At 44.1% G+C, this 19,438-nt stretch overlaps 3 protein-coding genes across 4 annotated transcripts in view; 2 read left to right on the top strand and 1 right to left on the bottom strand.

Moving 5' to 3' along the window:
- Window positions 1-16,360, bottom strand: part of Dhc36C (Dynein heavy chain at 36C) — a 28,149-nt gene extending 11,789 nt beyond the window's left edge. Inside the window, exons 1-17 of one of the 2 annotated variants that reach the window (XM_036821506.3) lie at window positions 16,226-16,360; window positions 14,057-14,594; window positions 13,722-13,946; window positions 11,011-11,173; window positions 10,504-10,737; window positions 8,862-10,441; window positions 8,681-8,803; window positions 8,260-8,413; window positions 6,785-8,080; window positions 6,282-6,728; window positions 6,090-6,203; window positions 4,509-6,022; window positions 3,592-4,378; window positions 3,333-3,515; window positions 2,820-3,166; window positions 1,828-2,667; window positions 1,395-1,760 (exon numbers count right to left, since the gene is read on the bottom strand). In XM_036821506.3, coding sequence (XP_036677401.3) covers window positions 1,395-1,760; window positions 1,828-2,667; window positions 2,820-3,166; window positions 3,333-3,515; window positions 3,592-4,378; window positions 4,509-6,022; window positions 6,090-6,203; window positions 6,282-6,728; window positions 6,785-8,080; window positions 8,260-8,413; window positions 8,681-8,803; window positions 8,862-10,441; window positions 10,504-10,737; window positions 11,011-11,173; window positions 13,722-13,946; window positions 14,057-14,586 — 8,903 coding nt within the window. In that variant the 5' untranslated portion in view covers window positions 14,587-14,594; window positions 16,226-16,360. Of the gene's footprint in view, window positions 1-1,394; window positions 1,761-1,827; window positions 2,668-2,819; window positions 3,167-3,332; window positions 3,516-3,591; window positions 4,379-4,508; window positions 6,023-6,089; window positions 6,204-6,281; window positions 6,729-6,784; window positions 8,081-8,259; window positions 8,414-8,680; window positions 8,804-8,861; window positions 10,442-10,503; window positions 10,738-11,010; window positions 11,174-13,721; window positions 13,947-14,056; window positions 14,595-16,225 lie in introns of those variants that run through there. The other variant, XM_070996146.1, reaches the window with a different exon arrangement.
- mEFTs (elongation factor Ts, mitochondrial) lies at window positions 15,114-17,580 on the top strand. Its single transcript, XM_017087024.4, has 3 exons — window positions 15,114-15,723; window positions 16,251-16,499; window positions 16,920-17,580. Exons 1-3 carry the CDS (start codon window positions 15,547-15,549, stop codon window positions 17,448-17,450), a joined length of 957 nt encoding a protein of 318 aa, XP_016942513.1. The 5' UTR covers window positions 15,114-15,546; the 3' UTR covers window positions 17,451-17,580.
- A 603-nt stretch (window positions 17,581-18,183) lies between these two features.
- Window positions 18,184-19,106, top strand: LOC108021453 (uncharacterized). The gene is made up of 2 exons (XM_017090179.4): window positions 18,184-18,627; window positions 18,809-19,106. Exons 1-2 carry the CDS (start codon window positions 18,225-18,227, stop codon window positions 19,027-19,029), a joined length of 624 nt encoding a protein of 207 aa, XP_016945668.4. The 5' UTR covers window positions 18,184-18,224; the 3' UTR covers window positions 19,030-19,106.
- Window positions 19,107-19,438: the final 332 nt, after the last annotated feature.

The raw sequence follows: 19,438 nt of genomic DNA, 5'->3' as shown, positions 1-19,438 counted from the left end.
TTTTTATTTTAGTAGAAACAAGTTAAATTTGCGGTATGTACATTAAATATCTGAACAGATAAACTATGAGTTCAGTCAGTAGCGTATACTTATCAAAAAGTTTATAAAAGAAACTCAATTTTACTTTTCTCTTCTTAATATTGAGAACATTTCTACAAAAATGAACTTACACGGTTTTTAAAAACGAATGTTTTCAATTCAAGAACAATGTACTTGAATAATTCTCTCTGTGTAGGTGAAATTTAAAAAAACTAAACGGAAAAGCTAATAATATGGTGAAATTGGTTCTTAAAAATAGAACGACATTTTTAAATTGAAAATGTTTTCATTTTGCTCAAATCAAGTTGAATTGGCGGTACTAACATTGTATATCTCGACAAATAAACTATTAGTTCAGTCAGCAGTGTATATTATTCAAAACATTGTTAAATATTTCGTTCACATTGATACCAAAGTGTACTTATACTGTTTTTAAGAACGAATGTTCTCAATTCAAGAACAAAGTACTTGAAAATATCTCTGTGTAGGTAGGAGTTTAGTGACTTAAAATTAAAGGATTTTCCTATTCCTGATTGTAATATTTAATTGGAACTATGTAAAAGGTTAAAAATAAGTAAAATCTATTCCCAAGACTAAACACCCTATTATCTACCTTTTTTGTATCAAAAATTTTTCTCGGTGCACCCCATCTCAGATTATTGTGCCCTCTGTACCTTTGACAGGCACAGCAGCCACCACCGAGATGGCGTGTCCTGGCAACGAGAACGAGTCCTTTTGGCCACATGCGGGTACGCTGCTTAATGCGCGCATGCATCCCTCCTCCCCCCTCCCCGCCTAAACACCTACCCCAGCTACTGTTTTCATTCCCATTCCCGATTCCGTTCCAGTTCGCGGTCCCGTGCAGCATCCGGTGCCTTTCCCACACACCACCCGCCTAGCACGAGGCGTATCTTTAATTTTCCTAATACGCGTGAATTCTAACGTTTTATGTTTAGTAATTAGAAAACGAAGGAGCACAGAAGCCATGGATTCGGAACTTCCGTGCCGCTGACAGGCAGGGCAGAAGTATAATTACCGTGTCAGGTTGTTTAATTGATGTGAGTGCCGGCTTAGCGATCACCACACAGGGGATTTTCCTCGGGCCAGTGCCAGATGTTGTCATAACTTGTGGTTTAAGTGGTATTTGGATAAATTGGTAGGTTTTTACTTACAAGCCCACATATTGAAAGATATTTGTTTTGTCTGTGATTGATTAATCCGAAACCAACATGGGATTCCCTTCCTCTTACAAGTTTAAAAAGGAATACTAATAAATCTGTCAGTGGCTTTCCACATTTTCTTTGTGTCTTTACCTCAATCTAATTACTTAGTTACTAAAATAACTTCCTACTCACTTCATCATAATAGCACTTTCGACGGAGAACGCATCCGTGGGCAGACCGCATATGTTCCAGAACCGAATTTCGACAGGTTCACCCAAAACAACGGCCAGTTGAAAGTCGGGAGTGCAGGTAACACCGAAATTCAGACACTTGGTCACCCACTTGCGAATCTGGTCCAGCCTGAAGTCGATGGTGAAGGGACCCAGGTAGGAGACAACGCCAGATGAGATCAGGACATCACCGGTTACGCTTTTAAAGCTGGCTTGCAGCATTTTGGCCGTCTCAGACCAACGAGTTCGTTCGCCTCCCAAACCAGAAATGAGCTCTTGGGCTCGCTGCAATTTCTTGGTACAAGCCTCATGCTCCGCCAGCAAGATACTACAAGGTACAAGCCATTAGTTTAGAATATGGTCTTTCTATATATCGCAATATTTTATAGACTTACCCATATTGCCTCAGCTGCTCGTCGAGAATCTTCTGGATGGCGGCCAAGTTGGCCTCCACCTTGGCCAACATGGCCAGTTTCTCGTTAAGCGTCTTCATGGCCGCATTGTATGTGGCTTCGGCTTCGGCCAAAGCCAATTTCTTGGGCGCCACAATCTTGGCCACCACATCGTACTTGGTCAAGGCGATAACCCAACGGCACAGACCTTCGCAAGCCGTGGAAGCACTCTTAATCTTTTCCGGATCAAAAGCCTCATTGCTGAGAATGCGTTGCGCCAGCTTCTTCATCACCTCCACGGGAATATTATCCTTGTCGAAGTTGAGCAGGCTGTCCAGGAACTTCATGTCGCTAAGAACACGTTTCGAGGGTCCCCAATAATCCTCGATAGTGCCCAAGCCACTGGGGTTCGGCACCTTATCAGGTTTCACATCTTTCAGAATGCAAACTGCCTCCATTACGATCCTCACACCAATGGGCGGACTCTTCATGGTCTTGACCACCGCTATGTCCGCAGTGGTTAGGGTATTTAAAGCCGCTAAAGCCGATTCCAAAATGGGCAGCGCTTCTCCCAGTTTGGCATCGCACTCGTCCTTGATCTCCTGGGCCACGGCTGCCTGTTCCTTGGCCGCACTCTCATCCAGCTTTACAATTTCCCGCTGCTCCTCGGCCAGTTTGCTGTCGGCTGTGACCTTAGCCACCTGTTCAGCCACTATCTCAGAGGCTTCCTTTAACTTGGGTTCCAGAGCAATCAGTTGCTCCTGCATCACCGCCACTTGCTGGGCAGCGATGTCTAGCTGGGAAATGCCCGTTAAATAGCGATTGCGATTCGTTGTAATGTTGCTATAAGAAAGAGGAAACATAGAAATATAAACATATTCATAAATTTATGTATCACTTCAGCTATATATTTAGGGAAACAATACTTTGATTATCTAAAAAGTGATGGTCTTGTGGTTAGGCTATAATTGTTATACTTCCAAGAACACACTCACTTTCTCTTTTGACCCAGAAGCGCCTTGAAGGTCTGGATCAACTCCAGATATGAAGTGGGTGTCACATAGTTGTACCGATGCAACCTTGAGAAGAACTTGGCGGAAAGATCTTGGGTGGAAGTATGAAACTCCATGCACATATCAATGGCTGTGCGACGCTCCAATGCAGTGAGATCCTCGGAGGCCAGGAAACGTGTGGAGACGGCCAGCAGGGCATCCTCCGGCCAGGACTGGAACCAGTCGATCGTACAACAGTTGACAATCGAGGGGAATTTACGGATGCGGTTACGCAGGGCATCGCCAATGGGCGACATGGCCAAAACGACATGAAGCTGATCCTTACAGGTCTGTTGTACGAAATATTAAGATATATTAGTACTTTAAAAATAACTATTTTAGAATCAGTTTCAATATTAAAGGTGCTATTAAGTTAGTTTAGAGATACGATTAAAAAGGAATATCATATAGATCTGTGGGTAAGTGTTAAATATATCTTGTCTATGAGAACCCCACCGTGACAAAAAAGTTAAAGAGGGCCACGGGACTGCCATCCGTCTGTACGGCCTTGTCCCTCTGCTTGTCGATTTGGGCCATCTTCTCCTGCACCTCGATCTTCTCCTCGTTGCTAAAGAGATTGGGCACTTCGCCGGAGTTGAGCAAATTGCTGATGTCCTCCAGGAAGGACTCGTCTTTAATCTGCAAGAATCTAGAAGAGTTAGCGAGACCAACGAAAGCCCGGGACACAGTCGAATTGCCAATTGCGGTTCCCCACCTGAACGTCCGTAAAGAGAAATACTCCGTGCATCTCGGATGCCCCAATTTTGCGTAGGATCGCCTTGATGTCCTCGTGATACTCGTACGGCCCATACAATCGCGTGATTTCCACCTGGAACAGCTCATAGTCGCATATATGCGAAGCCAATCGAGTCAGGCTCTGGCGCCCGGATCCTCCGACCCCGATGAGCAGAGCATGACTCCTCGGCTGCTTTATGATGCGGCATATGCGCGATAAATGCTCGATGGCGAAGCGGAAAAGCACCAGATTCATGGGCTTCTTCGACATGTTGTTGTACTCCACCAGATAGGCCTCCACCACCCGGCGCAACTCCTCCAGATCCTGCACCTCCACATAGTTCTTGGTGTCCGCCTTCGGATTGGTAAAGTCACAGTATATCAACTGACGGAAATCGGACTCCTGCAGGGATTTGTCCTTCTCCACAAGTCGACCAAAGAGACGGGTGGGATCCGTGTTGAAGGATGCCTTCACCGTGCTGCAGATGTTCTCAAACAGCCATGTGCGATCGGCATCCTCAACCAGACGATCCCCGTACACCCGCAACACCTCATGCACCCACAGTCGCCTCATGGAGTTCACATCTTCGGTTGCCTCGGGAACGGACAGCAGGACACCCTGTATCACCCTCGAGAAGTCGCGCAGATTGAAGAGATAATGTGATTTGGCCGGGGTGGGGAGCAGATTTAGTTTGGCGTCATTATAAATTGTCAGGGTGGCGCCTACGATTTCGTCAATACAAGGATCAAACTCCTTGGAAAAGCCCCTGGTTTGGTTGAGTTGGGGAAATGTATTACGAACACAATTAAAGGGCAAGATCTTCGGAAGCCGAAGCTTGGAATATGTTTTAAGATTTTTCGGACAGCAGACAACTATTAAGCAAAATCCCAACTTACCTGGTGTCCAGATGCCACAGCACAATCTTACTAAATATGGTATTCAATATATCGTTGTTGAAATCATCAATGGATATCACGTTGAAAAAGCGCTGGAAACGGGGTGTCACGGTATTTCCTGTTGATGGAGGTCCCATGGCCACGATCATCTGAAGGTCGATTAGCTTCATGGGCACAATGTTTTTCCGATCGTACCACATCATGTGATCGAGCATCATTCGTAATAGCTCGATTGGGGGCTGGGCTCCGTAGTTCTCCTTCAGTGGCATCGAAACATCGTCCACAAAGATCACAAAGCGACTGTTAAGAGGTGGACCAAAGACACCCTTTCGCCGCTTGTCCAACTTGGACATGATGATGTCTTGGGTTTGATTGGCCGATGTTTGTGCCGAGAAGCTGATCAACAGGGGCTTATAAACCGATAAATCCATCTTCTTGAGCATATAATCGATCACATAGACACTCTTGCCTGTTCCCGTCGGTCCCACCAACATTATAGGTTTGCCATGACGATTAAGCAAATCCAAAACAGCTCCAATGCGAACACTTTCGTTGGTTTGGATAATAATCTGATTGACGGGAATATCTCGAGGGATTGGTGGAGCGGAATTCACATCATCCTGCCACGGTTTCCACTTTCCCTTGCCTTCCTTTATGTACCTATAATCGAATACTGATCCCTGCTTGGGAATGGGGAATATAAATGGCTTGGCCAAGGTCTCCACATAGAGATCCTCTGTTACTCCATAAGTATCGTAAAGATTTTGCGGGAAAGTCTTCTCCATCAGCGCCCTAAATACTATATTAAACTTCTCCCTGCTGTCCGCATCTAGAGATCCGCCAATTGACCAAATACAAGAGAACAGGAATATTCCCTCGGTTTGGGCCCTAAAATCCAAGTCGGAAACATTGGCCACATACTTCTCATCTCTGAAGTCGTCTATAAAACACTCAAAGAAGTTCATTAGGCTGACCATCAGATTTGCATCCGAAGTGGGGGCAATCTCCTTTAGACTTTTGCGCAAAATGTATAGGAGAATGGGACAGAATCGAGAGATTAGCATCGATATGAGTTGTTTGCTGACCGTGTGGAAGGCCGGGGGAAGAGTATTCTTCCAAGATGCTACCAAGGGTTCCCAACCTAAGGAACTGGGCTCCAGATAGATCATACCACATCGGGAGACAGTGGCTGGAGAGGCCACCTCCAAGTCCATGGGCTCAAACACTAAATTTGTGGTATTTGACAGCTGGATAATCTCGCCGGACATCAGGCACAACTTTTTGTTGTCATCTAGCACAGTATTCATGTTTTCGATCCAAATCGCATCGACTGGTCCATCAAAAATTAACCATTTTCGATCTGGGGTATCAGACACGGCAAAGATACGATAGTTAACCGCCAAAATCCCATCACTCCACTCGTGGGACACTGCATCAAATTGACCGTATAGCTGACCCATGGTAATAGCCTTCGGATTGATCACTGTGTAAATAGCTTTGTTCTCAGAACCATCCTTGGGATGGAAAGAAAGAAGAAAAGTTAATTATTTCTAATAAACCAAATGGGTTACAATAACCAACCGTTTTCTCCATACACTCTAATGCCTCGGCTAAAACCCGGTAAGTAGTTGTCTTGCCTCCAAATGGATAACCCACCAACATAAGACCATGTCGCACCACGATCATCTCATAAAGCTTGAATGAAAAATAATTTAGAATAGATTAAGTTCTAATTAATTATGTTTCAACAATAATAAAATATAATTAGCCCACCTGCTGCACCTTTTCCAGGACAAAGGGAGTACATTGCTTATTTTGCCTTTCACAGGCCATCTGTGTGCACTTATTGAATAGCACGTAGTCGGCTTCCGGCAAAACCGTTCCAGGGAACAGATCAGAAGTTATGCCCTGGAAAAGGGGAATGTCCTGGTTAAGGAACTTGGGCAAGTTCACATCCTTAATAGAGCGCAACACTAGGATATCCTCGTTCTCATCGCGATAGCGAAGCTTCAAGGCACCCGCTGCTTTAAGCACCGATTTCACAGCTCTCATTCCGTAATCGTAGTGACACTGGGTGCTCAATTGCTCCGAGCACAAACGATAGGTGGCCACAATTTTAACGGAGAGTGGTTTGGCGGTCAGGAAACCATACGAGTACAGCTCGATCTCCGAGATCAGTGCATAGTCCGGCACCATCATAGCCACCGAACGGAAGAGGGCCTGAAAAAAGGGATATATAAGTCAAATACAACTATGAGAAGCTCAATAAACCCCACCTTGAGATTATCAGGCAATTCGGAGCGTCCTGCGTAACCAGGATTCATGGTGATGAACACAGCACAAGTGGGATCCAGTGTCAAAGTGGTTCCTTCGAACACCAGAGTTGGGCTGCCCGAGTTAATGCCCCGCTGGATGGTCAAGATCTGCTGCGCCACCACGGAAAGCACCTCCAGGTCGATGCGGTTGAACTCGTCGAAGCAGGACCAAGCGCCACACGAGGCCAATCCCTTAAAGAACTTGCCCAGAGCCAGGTAATCTAATCCGTCCGAGCAATTAAATACTACACACTGCTTAGCCACTGCCTTGGCCAGATCCTTTGTGGTCTCCGTCTTTCCAGTGCCGGCAGGACCTTCTGGAGCACCGCCCAAATGCAGATTCAAAGCAGCAAAGAGGGTACGATAACATCGATCTGTGAGCGGAGTAACCACCAGTCGAGTGGTGTTTCCCAAATACTCATACCCATACGGCAAAGAGCAGTTAATCATCCTTGTATCCAAATTATTATCCTCCCAATAGTAACGTAGCTGGCATAACCACTGGAAATCCTGCAGGTCTTCCACTTGATTCGCCACGATCTCCGCCAGAACATCACGGGCATGGACATCCAACACCACCAGGGCACCCAAAGTAATACGATTCTGAGTGTTTAGGTCGCCACGCACCAAGTCTACAATCTTGTTGATCTGCAGGACGCATTTTTGGAGATACTTGGCCAGATTCTCCTTGGGCTCCTCGCTCTCGAAACACTCGGTGATCTCTAACGTCCAGTATGTGAGTGAAATGGACTGAACGCACTGGCCCGGCCAGGTCAGCACCCAAACGTGACGCAGCATCTTTAAGTAGCTGTAGAAAGCTTCCGCAACCTTGTGGTGCACACTCTTCTTCATGTCGATCTCCAGCTCCAACAGCCACTTCTCCACCTGACCACGCGCTTTGGATGTGGAGATTACATCCACCAGGGTCACTTCCTCGCGCTCCGAGGATCGCATTGCGGTCACATCCAGCTCCTCGGTGAAATTTAGAGTGGCGATGCCCTCGAAACACTTCTTCAAATGTATCTGGACACGAGTTGGATCCTTCGTCTCTGACAGGATTTCCAGCAGTTCGTCGTTGGACAGGAAGAAAAATCGCGGGAAGTAAAGGCGCTTCTTCTCCAAGTAGGCGTTCAGACCCTTCTGGATGACCTCCAGCAGGCTGTAGGCCTTCTTCAGCTTGTCGTTCATCTTGTCAATTTGCACCACCACCATGACCTTGGGATCTTGAGCAACCTGCTTCATTAACTCCTTCCATATCTGCAATAAAGGAGATTAAGATTAGTCACTAAACCCGCTAGAAAAATATATTTTAACATTTTTTTTTTGGAATATATCCCAGAAAGTTAGAACTTTGCCTTAAGCAGGAACCGGTGAGGATTGGTTCCTAACTCAAGCTACGTAATCTTAAAGATACCGAAAACGGAGGCAAAGCTCACCTTATCCACGGCACTGAATCGTCGGCCCTCCTCCGGCATCTGCTGCTGAATATCCGGACTGCTGAAGATGGGTTCCAGGTACATCCAGGTGGCCTGCACACGCAGCCACTCGTCCAGGATCTCCTGCAGCAGCATGAGCTTGGCCTCCCACTTGCTGCAAAAGGACAACAAAGGTTAGCCATGTGTGACTTGTCTGCCGCAGACATTGACGGCCCAACAAAAAGGTGAAGTAATGGACGGACCAAACTGATTTGCTCCACATGAATCGATATATGACAATATATTTGGAAGAGGTTTGAACAGAAAACAGAAATCATAACACTACTTTAAGCATAATTATGGTAAAAATCTATAAATACCCTCAGAACACATCAAAGGACCAATTATTTCTTCAAAAAACAACCTAACCCAATTCACTTACAGAATGTCCGCCTCGAATGGTTTGATGTAGGGTGAGCTCTTCATCGTCTGCGTTTTGATGATTTGATCGTCCAGCAGTATTTGGATGTCGTCCACGGCAGCCAGCTTGTATGTACCAGAATCCCTGCGGGAGGCATTTCAATTACGGGCCACATCCCTCAAATAGCAAATGGAATACCCACCTGTAGGGCGATATGGCAAACTCGACACCTTCCCACTCGTTGACCATCTTGGCCATTGCTCTCTCCAAATTGTTCTCCTTGGTAGCGCTCTCCGAGATGGCCTCGAACTTGGGCACATACTCGTCCAGCTGGTACTCGATGATCTTCTCCAGCGTCAGCTCGGGCGACACCTTGATGGGGAAGCCAATTATTTCTGATACCAGTTCCCAATGGCGTGCCTTCATGCCCGGATTACCCAGTGTATTTATAATAGGCATGTGCTCGCGGAAGGCCTCGATTTGGGCCTTGACATCCTGAATTAGCTGCATCGTTATGGGATGGTCGCCCATCTGCTTGTCCAGCTTTTGAATGATGCGATAAAAGTTGGACACATCGCCATCAATCTCGTCGGGGTCAAAGGAGCCCACTTGAGAATGCATCCACAAGTCATATTTGTCCATGAAATCCTGTCCAGCATCGAAGAGGGTTTTGTACGGTTTGAGTTGATCGTGTGCCTTCTTTCTCATGGGATATTGCGAAAGGTCCCAGCCGTAGGAGGTTTCCTCTTCGTTAATTTGGTCAATTGTCTCCATGGCTTGGACTAATCTCTGGTCCAGAACACCAGCTCGCTTCTTGTACCTGGCAAGCTGCTTGATGTCGCCCCAGGTGTCGTAGGTTTGCACCTGTTCATAATAATTTTGAAGCTCCCGGCGGAACAGCTCAATGCGTTTCTTGAGCAGCTCCTGGTACTCGATCACCTTCTCGGCAATAATAGCACGATGTTGCTCAAAGATCGATGGAAGCTTCAGATACCATTGAAAGGAGTTGCTGTTGTTCTTGATCTCCAGAGGGGAGTACAGAGTGTGGTCCATCAGCCACAGGATTTCGCTCATGTTGACTTTTAGTCTGGCCTCCATTTCAGGCACCAAGTTCTCCTCAGCATGGACCACGTAGGCCTTCAGTTGCATCAACTCAGCGGTGTCTTTGGGCACAGTTAGAGCCTTCTTGGCAATAGCATCGTATTCCTTACCCAATCGAGAGATCCTTGCCTGCTGATCGGTCACCATTCTAGCCAACAGATCCAACTGAAGCTGTCTGCACAACATTTCCAGATGAGTAATGAACTTATCCCTGTGGAACTCGTAGAAACCCATCCGGATCACTGCCCACACTTCCTTGGCGATGCGATCCTCCTTCTCCTTGTACTCGTACACCATTTCCGTATACTGTTCGAAGGTGGCGTCGCCCTCCATGAAGTTACCGACCCGTTCCGCATCTCTTGCATTGATTAGATCGATAAAGGGATCAAAGTCCTGTAGACGCAATTCTGGTCCAATGCGCTGATCCTCCAACATGGCACATATACGGTTTTTCGTCTCCTGAACAATGCTATCGGGAACTGTCGGCGTGAGAAAGATCTTCTTGGACACAATCAGATCGGTGTATAGTTTGCTCTCGATGCGCGGTAGCATCTGGATGCTCAATAGAATGGAGTCTATGACCCGAAGCAATTCGCTCTGGACTTTCGAAAAGCTGGGATTGAACTGAATTGTGTCCTCGTCGGCCAGCATCACAGAGATTTCGAAGCCAGGATTCGAGTGCTAAATAAAAAAGGGAGTATTTTAATTAATTAACTTTATTTCTGATTCATCGCAGTACTAACCCCATAGTCACAAATAAAGTCGGCGTAATCCTTCAGACTCCTTATGCAAATGTCCTCCAGTTGCTGGGTCATCAAAGCGGCAACGCAGTTAAAAAAGCGCTTGACCAGCGTAAAACGCCGGATGTCCGGTAATTGTCCTCGTTTGCTGGCCTTCAGCAGGGAGGAGTGAATCTCGCCATACCAGCTCTCCTCCAGCAAAGTCTTTCCACTGTCGATGTGGGAACCACACAAATACTGGCAAAGACAAAATTTATTAGATGACTTAAAAAAGTTTAATAATTTAATTACAAAAAGCACCCATTTTGATTATCTTTTAAAATTAAATTTTTCAAATTAATATTTAAGGAAAGATTAATTGATTGAATAGTTTTGCTATTGACCATCTTAAAATAATTTTCAATCAAACGGAAATGGTTAAATAATACATTTCTAGAACATATATACTTTATAGGGACCCTCCTTTTTATTATTTTACAATAGTACGTGATAATCCCAATTAAATCTTACCACAAACGAAAATAATGAAAACGGGGTCTCGATTTTGCTCAGCTCCTTGACATCGATTAGGGACTTATCCTTATATTTCATGCTCCAGAGCTCCAAGATGCTGGCCACACTTCGATGTATGCAGAAAAGTGTTCTCATCAGGACATTGCGATTCTCGTCGTAGCTGTCGAATAAATGGGATCGGATGGGATGGGGGGATAGGGCAGCAGTTAGTACCGTCTTTTTATGCAAATTATCTGGAGACTAAGGGAAACTTTTCACTCCAGCTATTCCGTCACAGCCCATTAAACAGTGCAGGGAACCGCAACCGCCCAACCACAGGAGCACCCAGCGGGCAACCACCCGAACACCGAACCACAAAAAGCATCTAAAGGCCCTCCTTAATGATGCCAAATGCTCGAAGGCAATAAATTAGCAAAGCTCACGCGGTCGTGGATATCTATGGGCTTTCGACCCACTTTGGACCCAAAAACGAAAGAAAACATGAACCACATAAGGTGTTGGGGTTGAATTCGCTTTAAAGACGTTATAGAAAAGAGAGAATTATTTCACATACTTTTTAGAAAATTGTACCTTAAAAAGATTTAAAGATTAAACAATTTGCATTTAAATAATAAAAAGTAATCAATTCATTTGTTAATAATAGATCATATTTAAGAATTTTTCTTAAAGGTAGTTATGTACCTATACTCTTAGAGAGAGTTCTGACGTTCTCATCTGAGTTGAATAAGTTCTTAAAAAAAGAACGACATTTATAAGTGCAGTTAGTGCACTATGAAAAATTTGTACTGAAAGTGAGTATTTTTTATTCAAAGTAGGAATATTTGTTCATGCTGAATTTTGGAGTACAAAACTTCTCAATTTGAGTGCAAATTACTTAAATAATCATCTCTGTGATGGAAAACAATATGAATGTGCTTGAATTAAGTTGAACTGAAATGTAAATACCATTGTTTATCTCAACAACTAAACTATAAGTCCAGTCAGTAGTGTATACTTATCAATAAGTTGTTAAATAAACATAACTTTTCTCTTCTTCTAATACTGAGAACATTGATACCAAAATGAAGATGCACGGATTTTAAGAACGAAAGTTCGTAATTCAAGAGCCATGTACTTGAATATTTCGCTCTGTGTATAAGTGGAGTGTTTTAAAAATCCCAAAAATGGAAAAAAATATTTGTTCTACAAATAATATGCAAATACTTTATATTAAGAGCCCATCCTAATAATAATAATTTTTGAATTCTAAAGGCAAAAAACAGAACGTTGGCTATTATATAGAAAATAATTAATTGCATACTTTTAAACAAGTTTTAAATTATTTCTGAGTCACCCTTATAGGTTTTTACAGGGCGAAGTTTCTGATAATTATAAATTTTACTTTACTTGTTCGACTTTATTTTAGAAAGCATTAATCATTACTGATGATGGTAAATAAAGCCATTGTTTATCTTACAAAAAGAAAAAAAGACTACCCAAGTTTTCTGATATTTCCACAATAGACAGAAAGTCAGCACTGATAGCTGCACAATACGACGATGGGCTCCAAAATTCCGCCCCCCCTGGTGTCACAAACAAGTTCAATTCATTTTTAAGCATATCCTTTTTGCAATTTATGTCGGTCGGAATCTCTGGGCCGCGGCTTTATTCCGCCCACCTCCTCAGCTGCTCAAAATGCTGTTGCTCATCAAATGTCAAACCAATACACAGGAGGACTTAACTTTCTGGAGCTTCCATTGCCACATCCTCACTTCCACTTCCACTTCCACCCAGCCCTTTTCCACTTTTCCATTTCCGCGGCATTGTAGTTGAGAAAGTGCGGTTAAAAAGTTTTTGGCACGCCGCAAAGCGATTTCTCGCGTTCTCCCCCGATTGCAAGAAGCTTTTAATAATGTCGCACGACTTTCGTTATTTTCCTTATTTTCTTAGCGCTTTCCACCCACTCAAGCCCGGCAACTTTGTCAGCTATTTTCATAAGAATTCGCGCGCTGCCGACTCCAAGGGCAATTCATTTCATAAAAATCGGATTGGGTTTTTAATCCACAATAAAGCCAAGGCATCCGTAAACATAAAAGTACATATGTGGGGGCGTGATTTTGGGTCTCGAGTGTTTGGTTGGGTGTAATTGCATGTCAATTGCACGCCTTTTTTGCCAAATGCGAAGCACGCAGTCACAGGGGAAGTTACACACAACACTGGCATTCAATTATGGCAACTTTTTCTTTTTCCCATCTTTTTTTTATTTTGCCTGCCTTCGCTTTACAATGCGCACAATTTACTTGGCACTTGGTGCGGGTGTAATTTATTTTAATTAAAAAATTTGAATTTCCCTGATGCGGGGAAGTTGCAAATTTAATTCGGACTTTCTATGCATTGTTTTTTTACTTTTTTTATGATGATGAGCGCACACATTTCATCACCAATTAGAGAAATCTGCTTTTATGCTCTCAAAATCCATTAGGCTTAAGGAAAGTTTCGATTTTATTTGTTTATACTAACATTTTTTTAGCATGAAATGTGCAAAAAAAAAAGGAAATTGTATAATCTAACTTTTTTTAAAGCCTCAAAATCCATTTGGCTTAGTCAATTAGATTTTTAGTATTTGCCAATTTGGCATATTTTGTTTAGAAGGATAAGAGCATGAAAACAGCATTGAACATGCATTTTCTATATAAATTGGGGTTTGAATAAAATAAATAAGAACTCACCGATATCGCCAAAAGTTGGTCATGGATTGCACTTCTTTCCGCTCGGCAGTGTCGAATTTACCACCCACTCCTTCTTTGGTCAGTCGATCCAGTACCGTGTGCCGCAGGACAAAGTCCACAACGGCCTTCTTCATGGCAAAAACATAGTCCGACCGGACCTCGGCAATGTTCTCATTGAGGGCAGTCTGCCATTTGTACAGCAGCGGAGGCACAAGATCTGTTATTCTGTAAATATAATCAGTTTAGATTGAACCACTAAAAATCATATAACAAAAGAGCTATCAAGTTAACAGATATTATAAAATTCTAGAGAGTATTATTTTCCCTCCACCCACCTCTTGAGGATCTTCTTACTCAATGGAGACACGTGAATCGTGTCGATTCCATGCTTAATGTAATAGTAATATCGCAGGATCTCTCGCTCCTCCTGGTCGGGAAAGGGCACGGCACACTGGGCAGCCAGCTCCGGATCCTGATCGTCGTCCATGTGCAGTATGAGCTCCACCAGCTTGCGCCGGAAGTGCTCCCTCTCCAGACGCATGGTCATGTAGTTGGCCTTGGCCACGGCGCTTTCGCGCTTCTTGCGTTTCTTTTGCTGCTTCTTGGCGCAGAGGATGCTGTCGGGCAGGTCGGACTGCATCTTGCCATCCAGCAGCGAACTGGCGCACTCCGGCATGTTCAGTTCGTACCACAGGCGACGCGACTTGTACTCCGGATTGGCCTTCGATTGCAGGATACTCTGCAGGACATCCGGCTTGGGGCGGGTGTACAGCATCTTCGACTTCTCGCATAGTCGGCGGGCCCCGCAGACCGACGTGAAGCTGGGGATGCTGATCTCCCGATTCGGATTCTGTCTGCCCTGCATGTTGTAGCCTAAAAACAGAATTTTGTTTGTATTATTATATTATAAACATAAGTATTAAGAGCCACCTATTTTTTGATGTTCTTCTACATTACATACATATGTACCTTCTTAAAGCATGGATAAAATCGTATTTTAATTTATAAAAATTAACTTAAAAGGAAACCAGAAATAAATAATAACATTGTTAAATGGACAATTTTTTTATTTTTTAATTTTCATTCATTATTTCCAAACACCATTTTCTATTACTAAGTTATTAGTCCCGATTAAGTTTTTGGATTTTAGGATGAAACATAACAATTTACAGTTTTCCTAAAGTCGAAAAAAAGTTGTTGCTTAAGTTTGTGGTGGTTAAAACTAATATACAAGTTCCTTAAAATTCAAAAATAAATTTTTTAAATTAGTTTCCAACCGAAACGGTTATAACCGGTAATGCGGTTGTTGTCTCCGCTCGCTATCGTGTACCAACCGATAACTGCGCAACTATCGATAGCAAGCGAACAGCTGTTCGTCACACGCGCCTCGCCGGCTTTTTTGCCATCCCTAACGCTCGAATTGTGCAACCCGGAAAATTGTCAAAATTTTCAGAGTTTCCCATTAAATTACACACTCCGGACACACAAGCAAGGAAAACTATACTGCACCACTTACCAGTCGTTCACCTATCGAGGCGAAACACACGGTTTGGATTAATTCGCGCCGCAACGCGATTAATTAAACTGACTCGATCCGAACATACGAAGGAGTTGAAAACAAATGCAAATCACACACAGGGTTTTCCGTTGTTTAGAATGAATTGATTTTCCTGGCAACTACATAACGACAGCTCGGAAAAGGGAAAAACAAACAAGCCGGAGAGTTGCCCTTAGCAGCAGGCAAAGAGCAACAAGTCCACACAGACACACTTCACATCACCCCCTAGAAACATCAGTTTAGTTTTCACTTCGGTTGGCACAAAAAATGTTGCTTCAAAAGATTTTCACCCGCGCTTTGCACTCCACCCGGCAGCTTTACGCCGGAGCCGCTGGCACCGGAGGTCTGGAGAAGAGTGCCCTGGCGGCCCTGAGGAAAAAGACCGGCTACACCTTCGCCAACTGCAAGAAGGCCCTGGAAAAGCACAACAACGATGTCGGATTGGTGGGTATTCGCATTATTCCTTGATTATGAACGATGCAGCAGACACATTTCTTAAAAAGCCTTCAATCTGGAAAGATCCTCGGTCTCGAATATAAATTATATAGCTTTATTGGGACACCAACGTATATACCTTAATAATTCTCATAGTATAATACAATATAACACAGTTGTATAAACTTAAATCCGTTAACCATCTACATAGTTAATGGCTCTTAAATTTTAAACATAGCTACACCCTAAAGAAACCTTAGTTAATAAGCCTTGTAAGACCTCACAGACATAACTGCTCCTCAAGCAGCTGCTGCTGTATGGTTTACAATCCCTTTATAGTCCCTCTAACTTATTTGATCAATTTACTATCAATATTTTCTTCATATTTACACATATTACCCCAAAAAATTATGGTAAACGTGGCAGTGGCAAGTTTGTATCATTTACATGCAACCGCTGCATCATTTACAACCTCCTATTTTGCCTTTTTTTTATAAACTAAGTAATTTACCTCATTATTTTCTTAAATTTGACAGGCTGAAAAGTGGCTTCATGAGCAGGCCCAGACGCTCGGCTGGTCAAAGGCCACCAAAGTCGCAGATCGAGCCACCGCCCAGGGTCTGATTGGAGTCCTCATCCGCGGCAACCGCGGAGCCATGGTCGAACTCAACTGCGAGACGGATTTCGTGGCCAGGAACGACACCTTCAAGCGGTTCGTGGATCACGTTGCGTGCATGTGTCTGCACTACACGGACTTGACGGACTTCGATGGAGATCTGTGGAAGGTGAGGAAGAGGATTGAGATTAATAGATTTAAACCTCAGTAGTATTGTAGGGTGCATCTTAATGAATTTATATAAGGGAAGGTCAAATTGTCTGTCCAATTTCTTCAATTTTAACCAACACTAAACTACTACTTTTAAAAAATAGGTATTCTCTACATTATTTGAAGTACAAAAAGGTTTACAAAGACAGTATTGTAAGGTTTCTTATCTTCTAGGGAAAGGTCAGAGTCTGTCCAATGAATAAAATTGTAACCAACATTAAAAACCTACGCTAAAAAAAATATGTACTCTATACACCATTTAAAGATCAAAAGGGATTACAAAGACAACTATTTAAAATTTAAGCTCCGCAACTTGGTTCAGAACCGGTTTGCAACCCCTTCTTACTTGCTGATGTACTAATAAACATATCCTTTCCAGCTTGGCTTCGACGCCGACGCCCTGAGGAACTTGCGAACGGAGGAGGGTCGCACACTGGGCGACCACCTGGCCTTGTTGATCGGCGCCCTCGGCGAGAATGCCACCATCCGGCGTGCCCTGTGCTTTAAGGTCAACAACGATCTGAAACTGGTTGGCTACGCTCACCCAGCACCCACCAACGTGGGCACTACCGAGGGCATCACCCAGGTGGGCAAATACGGAGCGATCGTGGCCTACCGATCGACCCACAAGTTGCTGGACTTTGAGTTCCACAAGAGCATCTGCCAGCAGATCGTGGGCATGAAGCCGTCCAAGATCGGGGAGTACGACAAGGACAAGCCGGCGGAGAACAAGGACGATGAGACATGCCTGATCCACCAGGAATATCTGCTGGATGCGGATAAGACGGTGGGCGAGGCATTGCAGGAACACAACTGCGAGGTCGTGGACTACCATCGCTTCGAGTGCGGAGAGCAGACGGAACGCAGCCTGGAGGCGATCATTCGCTCCCAGCACCAGAGCAGCAATTAACTAGCCCCTAAGCAGACTCTAGATCACTAAATTGTTATATGCACCAGCCGAAGATTGTTAAACCTTAAATTCTGGACAGTTCTGGTCAAAATTTGCATGTGAAACAAGTAAACCAAACGCGACGATCAGATCTGCCTGTGTTATTTGAATACTCCATGAGTCATGGCAAAAAATTGGGGTAACCGCCGAGGGGAATGCGACGGCTATTCGCTGCGTGCGCCTGCGCAGAACGGGAAGCACGCTTGAGCGGCTTTGGAAACGGTGGACTCTTGGGGGGAAAAGCGGGCGAATGGACAGCGCCAGCAGAATGTACTGTTTATGAACGTGTTTTGTTCTGTAGCCGGTAATTACCCGCTCGTCATGCGATAGCCCAAAAGAAAGAATGAAAGAAAGGTTCTTGTGGGGGGCAAAGGCAAAACAGGCACCAAAACGACAGGTGAAGGTACTCGCTGCTCCTCTTTCTGCATTACCACAGGTTTATTGAGCTTGGATTAACGAGCCACGTGCATGGGGCTCAGGCTATGAAATTCGAGTAAAATGAGGAAACAAATTTCAAACGTTTAGAAGGGGATCATATTTCATAAGACAGGATGAATTGGTTACCTTTAAGGAAAGATTTTAGAGAAATACTTTTCCAACCCTAAATAAGTTTTCAGCACTAGGCTGTCAATAATAAAGTATAATCTAAGTAGGCCTGTCAAATCAATGTCAAATGGTCGACTATCAAAACCAAAAACCCAAAACCCGTCATTGTGTGAAAATTAATTGCCCAGCATGGACTACCTGGATATTGAATCCTTCCGTTCAAGGTACAGCGACATAACCGTGACGGCCGTGCCCGCTCGCTCCCAGGAGGAGGAGGAGCAGCAGCCGATGGCCATGGACCCGGAGATAGCAGCCAAGCGAAATGAGCCGCGGGTGGAGATCACACGGGTTAACGGAGGTGCTCCTTCGGAACTCAGCTCCACGTCGAATCTAGCGATGCTGCAGCGCAACAGGCAGCAACAAAACGCCACTGCATTTGCCTACGCCACTGAATATAAGGAGGTGATGGCCAAACTGGAGTACACCAAGTACATGCAGAACCAGCTCCAGCTGATGTCAATGGCGAATGGAGGGAGCAGTGCTGGTGGAGCTGGTATTGATGGTCTTTACGGGATGATGCCAACATCTATAAGTAAGAACATGAAGAAAAAAAAACATACATTCGATTAGAGGATTATTAACTTTGAAAATTTATAAACTAAAACCATATAATATTTATAATAATATAATATAATATCTATAAGGTTATCTTATAAAGATCTAAGTCTTATAGCCACCACATTTTCTGAGAATTACCTCCAAATCTTTTTCAGGTCTGGATGCCAATGCCAACATAGAGGATAAGTACTCTGATTTACTGAATACCCTGGCCGAGATGCGTTCCGAATTGGCGCCAACGATTATGGGATTGCGGGCGCCCAAGGACCGCCTTCATCGGGACATAGCCCAAGCCAGGTATACGGTGAGGGAGTGCCTCCTGCTCCTGGAAAAGGATTGCCAGCAGGAGAGCGAAGGTAGCCCCACCGGTGAGTGACGTCACTCGGGGTTATCCATCTCTGCATTGTTAACGACACCTCTAACCGAGTGATAATAAAGAACGAGAACAACAGAGGCCAAAAGAGTTCTGGGAACCCTGCGTGTTTATGGGTACGACTATGATGGTGGGACGATGGGTTTTGAATAGCCAAATACTATGACTATGTGATGGTGATGTCTGCAGCGTAGTGGCCGGCATTTTGACAGTAGGGAGCAGTAGAGCGCGAAGCTTGTCCACTGGAAAATTGGTTCGATGCGCTGATACCCTGTAAATACAAATACATAAGTATTAAAATCTTACATTCATATTTACTTCTCATTAATTAAAATTCTAAACTTAATAATTTTTTTTTAAATATTCTTGTAAAAAAGAATTTTCAAAATGTTATGTATTCTCCTTTATGTAA

The sequence above is a fragment of the Drosophila suzukii genome, chromosome 2L (assembly GCF_043229965.1).
Source record: "Drosophila suzukii chromosome 2L, CBGP_Dsuzu_IsoJpt1.0, whole genome shotgun sequence".
In the NCBI taxonomy this organism is placed as follows: domain Eukaryota; kingdom Metazoa; phylum Arthropoda; class Insecta; order Diptera; family Drosophilidae; genus Drosophila; species Drosophila suzukii.
This window is presented reverse-complemented; position numbering and strand designations above follow the sequence as displayed.